General features: G+C 61.3%; 1 protein-coding gene across 1 annotated transcript; it reads right to left on the reverse strand.

Moving 5' to 3' along the window:
- Nucleotides 1-6,712: 6,712 nt before the first annotated feature.
- LOC140471284 (uncharacterized) lies at nt 6,713-9,353 on the reverse strand. Its single transcript, XM_072567262.1, has 2 exons — nt 9,143-9,353; nt 6,713-8,876 (listed from the first exon to the last, which is right to left on the reverse strand). Exon 2 carries the CDS (start codon nt 7,961-7,963, stop codon nt 6,800-6,802), a length of 1,164 nt encoding a protein of 387 aa, XP_072423363.1. The 5' UTR covers nt 7,964-8,876; nt 9,143-9,353; the 3' UTR covers nt 6,713-6,799.
- Between the last annotated feature and the right edge of the window lie 278 nt (nt 9,354-9,631).

A 9,631-nucleotide genomic window follows, 5' to 3' on the forward strand; every position in this document is an offset into this window, starting at 1 on the left:
CCGTCCCGGTGAGCAGACAGACAGACAGGAGTGAGAGTGCCTGTCCCTCAGCACCGTCCCGGTGAGCAGACAGACAGACAGGAGTGAGAGTGCCCGTCCCTCAGCACCGTCCCGGTGAGCAGACAGACAGACAGGAGTGAGAGTGCCTGTCCCTCAGCACCGTCCCGGTGAGCAGACAGACAGGAGTGAGAGTGCCTGTCCCTCAGCACCGTCCCGGTGAGCAGACAAACAGGAGTGAGAGTGCCTGTCCCTCAGCACCGTCCCGGTGAGCAGACAGACAGGAGTGAGAGTGCCTGTCCCTCAGCACCGTCCCAGTGAGCAGACAGACAGGAGTGAGAGTGCCTGTCCCTCAGCACCGTCCCGGTGAGCAGACAGACAGACAGGAGTGAGAGTGCCTGTCCCTCAGCACCGTTCCGGTGAGCAGACAGACAGACAGGAGTGAGAGTGTCTGTCCCTCAGCACCGTTCCGGTGAGCAGACAGTCAGACAGGAGTGAGAGTGTCTGTCCCTCAGCACCGTTCCGGTGAGCAGACAGTCAGACAGGAGCGAGAGTGTCTGTCCCTCAGCACCGTCCCGGTGAGCAGACAGACAGACAGACAGGAGTGAGAGTGTCTGTCCCTCAGCACCGTCCCGGTGAGCAGACAGACAGGAGTGAGAGTGTCTGTCCCTCAGCACCGTCCCGGTGAGTAGACAGACAGACAGGAGTGAGAGTGTCTGTCCCTCAGCACCGTCCCGGTGAGCAGACAGACAGGAGTGAGAGTGTCTGTCCCTCAGCACCGCCCCGGTGAGCAGACAGGAGTGAGAGTGCCTGTCCCTCAGCACCGTCCCGGTGAGCAGACAGACAGACAGGAGTGAGAGTGCCTGTCCCTCAGCACCGTCCCGGTGAGCAGACAGGAGTGAGAGTGTCTGTCCCTCAGCACCGTCCCGGTGAGCAGACAGACAGGAGTGAGAGTGTCTGTCCCTCAGCACCGTCCCGGTGAGCAGACAGACAGGAGTGAGAGTGTCTGTCCCTCAGCACCGTCCCGGTGAGCAGACAGACAGGAGTGAGAGTGTCTGTCCCTCAGCACCGTCCCGGTGAGCAGACAGACAGACAGGAGTGAGAGTGTCTGTCCCTCAGCACCGTTCCGGTGAGCAGACAGGAGTGAGAGTGTCTGTCCCTCAGCACCGTCCCGGTGAGCAGACAGACAGGAGTGAGAGTGTCTGTCCCTCAGCACCGTCCCGGTGAGCAGACAGACAGACAGGAGTGAGAGTGTCTGTCCCTCAGCACCGTCCCGGTGAGCAGACAGACAGGAGTGAGAGTGTCTGTTCCTCAGCACCGTCCCGGTGAGCAGACAGACAGACAGACAGGAGTGAGAGTGTCTGTCCCTCAGCACCGTCCCGGTGAGCAGACAGACAGGAGTGAGAGTGCCTGTCCCTCAGCACCGTCCCGGTGACCAGACAGGAGTGAGAGTGTCTGTCCCTCAGCACCGTCCCGGTGAGCAGACAGACAGGAGTGAGAGTGTCTGTCCCTCAGCACCGTCCCGGTGAGCAGACAGACAGACAGGAGTGAGAGTGTCTGTCCCTCAGCACCGTCCCGGTGAGCAGACAGACAGGAGTGAGAGTGCCTGTCCCTCAGCACCGTCCCGGTGAGCAGACAGACAGGAGTGAGAGTGCCTGTCCCTCAGCACCGCCCCGGTGAGCAGACAGACAGACAGGAGTGAGAGTGCCTGTCCCTCAGCACCGCCCCGGTGAGCAGACAAACAGACAGGAGTGAGCGTGCCTGTCCCTCAGCACCGTCCCGGTGAGCAGACAGACAGACAGGAGTGAGAGTGTCTGTCCCTCAGCACCGTCCCGGTGAGCAGACAGACAGACAGGAGTGAGAGTGCCTGTCCCTCAGCACCGTCCCGGTGAGCAGACAGACAGGAGTGAGAGTGTCTGTCCCTCAGCACCGTCCCGGTGAGCAGACAGGAGTGAGAGTGTCTGTCCCTCAGCACCGTCCCGGTGAGCAGACAGACAGACAGGAGTGAGAGTGCCTGTCCCTCAGCACCGCCCCGGTGAGCAGACAGACAGACAGGAGAGTGTCTGTCCCTCAGCACCGTCCCGGTGAGCAGACAGACAGACAGGAGTGAGAGTGTCTGTCCCTCAGCACCGTCCCGGTGAGCAGACAGACAGGAGTGAGAGTGTCTGTCCCTCAGCACCGTCCCGGTGAGCAGACAGACAGGAGTGAGAGTGCCTGTCCCTCAGCACCGTCCCGGTGAGCAGACAGACAGGAGTGAGAGTGCCCGTCCCTCAGCACCGTCCTGGTGAGCAGACAGACAGGAGTGAGAGTGTCTGTCCCTCAGCACCGTCTCGGTGAGCAGACAGACAGGAGTGAGAGTGTCTGTCCCTCAGCACCGTCCCGGTGAGCAGACAGACAGACAGGAGTGAGAGTGTCTGTCCCTCAGCACCGTCCCGGTGAGCAGACAGACAGGAGTGAGAGTGTCTGTCCCTCAGCACCGTCCCGATGAGCAGACAGGAGTGAGAGTGTCTGTCCCTCAGCACCGTCCCGGTGAGCAGACAGACAGACAGGAGTGAGAGTGTCAGTCCCTCAGCACCGTCCCGGTGAGCAGACAGGAGTGAGAGTGCCTGTCCCTCAGCACCGTCCCGGTGAGCAGACAGACAGGAGTGAGAGTGTCTGTCCCTCAGCACCGTCCCGGTGAGCAGACAGACAGGAGTGAGAGTGTCTGTCCCTCATCACCGTCCGGGTGAGCAGACAGACAGGAGTGAGAGTGTCTGTCCCTCAGCACCGTCCCGGTGAGCAGACAGACAGACAGGAGTGAGAGTACCTGTCCCTCAGCACCGTCCCGGTGAGCAGACAGGAGTGAGAGTGCCTGTCCCTCAGCACCGTCCCGGTGAGCAGACAAACAAGAGTGAGCGTGCCTGTCCCTCAGCACCGTCCCGGTAAGCAGACAGACAGACAGGAGTGAGAGTGTCTGTCCCTCAGCACCGTCCCGGTGAGCAGACAGACAGGAGTGAGAGTGCCTGTCCCTCAGCAGCGTCCCGGTGAGCAGACAGACAGGAGTGAGTGTGCCTGTCCCTCAGCACCGTCCCGGTGAGCAGACAGACAGGAGTGAGAGTGTCTGTCCCTCAGCACCGTCCCGATGAGCAGACAGGAGTGAGTGTGCCTGTCCCTCAGCACCGTCCCGGTGAGCAGACAGACAGGAGTGAGTGTGCCTGTCCCTCAGCACCGTCCCGGTGAGCAGACAGACAGACAGGAGTGAGAGTGCCTGTCCCTCAGCACCGTCCCAGTGAGCAGACAGACAGACAGGAGTGAGCGTGCCTGTCCCTCAGCACCGTCCCGGTGAGCAGACAGGCAGGAATGAGAGTGTCTGTCCCTCAGCACCGTCCCGATGAGCAGACAGGAGTGAGAGTGTCTGTCCCTCAGCACCGTCCCGGTGAGCAGACAGACAGGAGTGAGAGTGTCTGTCCCTCAGCACCGTCCCGGTGAGCAGACAGACAGGAGTGAGAGTGTCTGTCCCTCAGCACCGTCCCGGTGAGCAGACAGACAGACAGGAGTGAGAGTGTCAGTCCCTCAGCACCGTCCCGGTGAGCAGACAGACAGGAGTGAGTGTGCCTGTCCCTCAGCACCGTCCCGGTGAGCAGACAGACAGGAGTGAGAGTGCCTGTCCCTCAGCACCGTCCCGGTGAGCAGACAGACAGGCAGGAATGAGAGTGTCTGTCCCTCAGCACCGTCCCGGTGAGCAGACAGAGAGACAGGAGTGAGAGTGTCTGTCCCTCAGCACCGTCCCGGTGAGCAGACAGACAGGCAGGAATGAGAGTGTCTGTCCCTCAGCACCGTCCCGGTGAGCAGACTGGAGTGAGAGTGTCTGTCCCTCAGCACCGTCCCGGTGAGCAGACAGACAGGAGTGAGAGTGTCTGTCCCTCAGCACCGTCCCGGTGAGCAGACAGGAGTGAGAGTGCCTGTCCCTCAGCACCGTCCCGGTGAGCAGACAGACAGACAGGAGTGAGAGTGTCTGTCCCTCAGCACCGTCCCGGTGAGCAGACAGACAGACAGGAGTGAGAGTGCCTGTCCCTCAGCACCGTCCCGGTGAGCAGACAGGAGTGAGAGTGCCTGTCCCTCAGCACCGTCCCGGTGAGCAGACAGACAGACAGGAGTGAGAGTGTCTGTCCCTCAGCACCGTCCCGGTGAGCAGACAGACAGACAGGAGTGAGAGTGTCTGTCCCTCAGCACCGTCCCGGTGAACAGACAGACAGGAGTGAGAGTGCCTGTCCCTCAGCACCGTCCCGGTGAGCAGACAGACAGACAGGAGTGAGAGTGTCTGTCCCTCAGCACCGTCCCGGTGAGCAGACAGACAGGAGTGAGAGTGTCTGTCCTCAGCACCGTCCCGGTGAGCAGACAGGAGTGAGAGTGTCTGTCCCTCAGCACCGTCCCGGTGAGCAGACAGACAGGAGTGAGAGTGTCTGTCCCTCAGCACCGTCCCGGTGAGCAGACAGACAGACAGGAGTGAGAGTGTCAGTCCCTCAGCACCGTCCCGGTGAGCAGACAGACAGGAGTGAGTGTGCCTGTCCCTCAGCACCGTCCCGGTGAGCAGACAGACAGGAGTGAGAGTGTCTGTCCCTCAGCACCGTCCCGGTGAGCAGACAGACAGACAGGAGTGAGTGTGCCTGTCCCTCAGCACCGTCCCGGTGAGCAGACAGACAGGAGTGAGAGTGTCTGTCCCTCAGCACCGTCCCGGTGAGCAGACAGACAGACAGGAGTGAGAGTGTCTGTCCCTCAGCACCGTCCCGGTGAGCAGACAGGAGTGAGAGTGCCTGTCCCTCAGCACCGTCCCGGTGAGCAGACAGACAGACAGGAGTGAGAGTGCCTGTCCCTCAGCACCGTCCCGGTGAGCAGACAGACAGACAGGAGTGAGAGTGTCAGTCCCTCAGCACCGTCCCGGTGAGCAGACAGACAGGAGTGAGAGTGTCAGTCCCTCAGCACCGTCCCGGTGAGCAGACAGACAGGAGTGAGAGTGTCAGTCCCTCAGCCCCGTCCCGGTGAGCAGACAGACAGGAGTGAGTGTGCCTGTCCCTCAGCACCGTCCCGGTGAGCAGACAGACAGGAGTGAGAGTGCCTGTCCCTCAGCACCGTCCCGGTGAGCAGACAGACAGACAGGAGTGAGAGTGTCAGTCCCTCAGCACCGTCCCGGTGAGCAGACAGACAGACAGGAGTGAGCGTGTCTGTCCCTCAGCACCGTCCCGGTGAGCAGACAGACAGACAGGAGTGAGAGTGTCTGTCCCTCAGCACCATGGAAGTCTGTGTTGGTACGAGAGCGTTCAGTGCCCAGAGTGTAGCGTCACAATCTGCTCCCCTTGTACTCCCTCAGTGATTTGCAGACGGTTTTGCTCGTTTTAAAAATGTCAGTGAGGTGAGAAACAGGAAAGGCGTCCGTCCCTGGCCGTGGGGGGTTGGGGGGGGGGAGGGTGCGATTACTATGTGCAGCAGAGACGGTAGCTCCAGATCCATATAAACGAGGAGACAGTGAGTTCCGCAGATACTGGAGGTCAGAGCTGAGAGCGTGTTGCTCGAAAACCCCAGCAGACCAGGCAGCATCGGAGAAACATTCCCAAAGAAGGGCTCCAACCCACAAACATGGACTTTCCTGCCCCTCGGACGCTGCCCGAGCTTTTCCAGCACCACTCTCATCTCCAGTACCTGTGTGACCTACTTTTGACTGAAGAGGCACGGTCTTTTCCCTGGGGTGGGGGGAGTCCTAAACTGGAGGGCCACAGGTTTAGGGTGAGAGGGGGTGGGGGGAAAGATTTAAAAGGGACCTAAGGGGCAATCTTTTCCCCAGAGGGTGGTGTGTGTGTGGAACCAGCTGCCAGAGGAAGTGCTGGGGGCTGGTACAATGCCAACATTTAAAAGGCATCTGGATTGGGGGGGGGGGGGGGGGGAAGAGACATGGAGAGGAAGGGTTTGGAGGGAGGTGGGCCAAGTGCTGGGCAAACAGGGACGAGATTAATTTCGGATCTCTGGGTCAGCACGGAGTGGTTGGACTGAAAGGCCTGTTTCTGTGCGTTCGACGTGACGTCATACACCAGTGGAAACAGGCCCTTCAGCCCAACCCAAACTGAACTAGCCCCACCAGCCCGCCGTTGGCACACACCCCTCGAGACCGATGACTCCCTCACCCCTCCGTGTGCCCACCCACCACCCGTTCTGTGGGTACCGTGGGGGGGTGGGGGGAGGGCTGGCTGGATTAGCCTTCACAGTGTCCCCGATTTGACTCCCTTTTCAGAGCTGCTTTCACGGGACTCCGAGAGGGGCTGGCCTTGAACAAACCGGACTGGGGGCGTTAAATTCACATCGGTCCCTCTGTAACGGTCAAAGGCGCCCCTCGGCATTGGGCCACAAACCCCTCCCAGGAATCGTCAGCCTTACTGTCCTGAAGGAAGGCCGCCAGCCGTGAACCCACGCAGATACATCAGGGACGGCTTCCATAACTCTTGGGTCAGGGGCACACAGAGGATCTCACAATGAAGGGCACGAAGGTTCGGCTGAGCTGAAGAGGAGGATAAAAAGGTTGGGACAACATCGAGGGCCGAAGGGCCTGGACTGTGTTAACTGTCGCCCCTTTTCTCTCTTCCCACGGATGCTGACAGACCTGCTGGGTTTCTCCAGCACCTGTGCTTGGGTTATAGCACCCCTCAGATCTGTTTTCATTTTATTGAGGCAACGAGGCTGCTTGCGATTCCCGTTTTAATGTGCATCTTTATTGTTTGAAAACAACACACATTTCAATCAAGAGATCAGCTCGTCACAGAGAGCAACACACACGTCAGCTCGGGGGGGACGGGGAACACGGTGGGAGGGGCGGCAAATGCGGAATGGGAGGGGGAAACCGTGAGGGAGAAAAAACAGGGAGGGAGCGAGGCAGACAGAGGGGGAAATAAAAGAGTGGGCAGGGACAAAAACAGGGATCCAGGAGCAGAATTGAAGAAGGGAGAGAGAGAGAGAGAGAGAGAGAGAGACAGAGGGAGACAGAGGGAGACAGAGGGAGACAGAGGGAGACAGAGGGAGACAGAGGGAGACAGAGGGAGACAGAGGGAGAGAGAGGGAGAGAGAGGGAGAGAGAGGGAGAGAGAGGGAGAGAGAGGGAGACAGAGGGAGACAGAGGAGAGAGAGGGAGAGAGAGGGAGAGAGAGGGAGAGAGAGGGAGAGAGAGGGAGAGAGAGGGAGAGAGAGGGAGAGAGAGGGAGAGAGAGGGAGAGAGAGACAGAGAGAGGGAGGGGGAGAGAGGGGGAGAGAGGGGGAGAGAGACAGAGAGAGGGAGAGATGGAGAGAGGGGGACGGGAGAGAGAGAGATGAGGGGGAGAGAGAGAGATGGGGGGAGAGAGAGAGATGGGGGGAGAGAGAGAGATGGGGGGAGAGAGAGAGATGGGGGGGAGAGAGAGAGATGGGGGGGAGAGAGAGAGATGGGGGGGAGAAAGAGAGAGATGGGGGGGAGAGAGAGAGAGATGGGGGGGAGAGAGAGAGAGATGGGGGGGAGAGAGAGAGAGATGGGGGGGGAGAGAGAGAGAGATGGGGGGGAGAGAGAGAGAGATGGGGGGGGAGAGAGAGAGAGATGGGGGGGAGAGAGAGAGAGATGGGGGGGAGAGAGAGAGAGATGGGGGGGAGAGAGAGAGAGATGGGGGGAGAGAGAGAGAGATGGGGGGGAGAGAGAGAGATGGGGGGAGAGAGAGAGATGGGGGGGAGAGAGAGAGAGAGATGGGGGGGAGAGAGAGAGAGATGGGGGGAGAGAGAGAGATGGGGGGAGAGAGAGAGATGGGGGGGAGAGAGAGAGAGATGGGGGGGAGAGAGAGAGAGATGGGGGGGAGAGAGAGAGAGATGGGGGGGAGAGAGAGAGAGATGGGGGGGAGAGAGAGAGAGAGAGAGAGAGAGATGGGGGGGAGAGAGAGACAGAGACAGAGACCGCCCGATGGAAACCCCCCCCCCCCCCCATCGAAGCTCCTCGATGAGGACAGGGTGGGAGTACACCCAGACCAGACGGCTCGTTCCTGAGCTGCACCCTGCTGATGGGCTGAACAGCCTCCTCCTTCCCAGAGCTGAGGCCACTGTCCTGTCACAGATAAATGCTGGTATGCCGCTGATACACAGGCGATGGACCGAACGGTCACAGACCTCTCGAGCCAAGGCCGAATCCGGGGGGGGGGGGGGTGAGTGGGTCCCACTGGCACCAGGGCTGACGAGTGGGTGGGGGAATACCTCCCCGAATACACAAACTCCCAACGGGGGTCTCTGAATGAGCCCCCAGGTGCCCAATGACTATGGCCGGGCCGTTTGGATGTACACCTCCCCCCCCCCCCCCCCCACCCCCCACCCCCCACCGGGGCGGGGCCCACTTGCGTTCAGTCCATCTTCACCCCTCCCAGAGTGGGGGGGCAAGGATCCAGCTGTATCGCGCTGCGGTGACTGTGCGTCAGGGGCAGACAGAGTTCTGACTGGGTGGGGGTCCTCGTCACACACAGTGGGGAGAGTGGGGGGGAGAGTGGGGGGGAGAGTGGGTGGGTGGGTGGGGAGAGTGGGTGGGTGGGTGGGTGGGTGTCCATCGAAATGGCGACGGGACAGGGAGCAGGGTCGAGAGAAGCTGCACGGTGCGGTCCCTCCCTCCTCGAGGATTCCCAGGCCCTCCCGGCTTCTCCCTCGTTGTCCAGCGGCTCGGGAGGTGGAGATCCGTGGCCGGGGAATGGCGGGGATCAGAGGCTGGCCGCTCGGCCCCCCCCCCCCCCCGCCGGCTACCTCTTCTTCCGCTGCACCACTGTCCAGCCGTCGGCCTGCTCCTCCCGGTGGGCTGGCGCCGGTGTGCCGGGGAGGGCTGGATCGCTCACCGTCTCCCGGCTCTCACACTCCATGGCCTGGCGCCCCAAGGAGAGAAACAGAGACAAAGAGAATGACACGTGGGCACGACACCGAGAGATGGCACCATCGGGCTGCAACGGGATGGCATCAGGGAAAGGGCTCAGGGTGGGATTGTGGGGGGGGGGGGGGGAAAGGGACAGAGACCTGCATTGGAGCAGGGAGCAGACCCTCCCCAGGCCAGCCGGCTGATCCCCTTTCCCTCAGTCAGGACGGGGAGGGCCGCACAGGTTAAACCGGTTAAAAGGAGATTACTCGCATGTACCTCTGTGCAGCCTTCATCGTCCTCCTCCTCGTCCTCGTCCTCCTCCTGGCCTGGGCTCCCCTCACAGACTGCATTCACCCTGACACTGTCCTTCCTCTGGGTCAGCTGCAGGATGTGACCCCTGACCTCTGCTTCCTGACCCCTGCTGCACAGACTGAACAGGGTGTGGAGCTGCTGTGCGACCTGCACACAGGCACAGAGAGAGAGAGGCACTCAGAGACAGGGGCACCGGGGGGGGGGGGGGGGGGGAGAGAGAGGGGGAGGCAGGGGCACGGGGAGAGAGAGAGAGAGAGAGACTCAGAGACAGGGGCACGGGGAGAGAGAGAGAGAGAGGCACTCAGAGACAGGGGCACCGGGGGGGGGGGGGGGGAGAGAGAGAGGGAGGCAGGGGCACGGGGAGAGAGAGAGAGAGAGAGAGAGAGAGGCACTCAGAGACAGGGGCACCGGGGGGGGGGGGGAGAGAGAGGCACTCAGAGACAGGGGCACCGG

This window comes from Chiloscyllium punctatum, chromosome X, assembly GCF_047496795.1.
Source record: "Chiloscyllium punctatum isolate Juve2018m chromosome X, sChiPun1.3, whole genome shotgun sequence".
NCBI lineage: Eukaryota > Metazoa > Chordata > Chondrichthyes > Orectolobiformes > Hemiscylliidae > Chiloscyllium > Chiloscyllium punctatum.

Excerpts from the sequence above, each read along its gene's own strand:
- LOC140471284 (XM_072567262.1), bottom strand. The coding sequence starts at position 7,963 with ATGGGGGGGGGGGGGGGTTTCCATCGGGCGGTCTCTGTCTCTGTCTCT.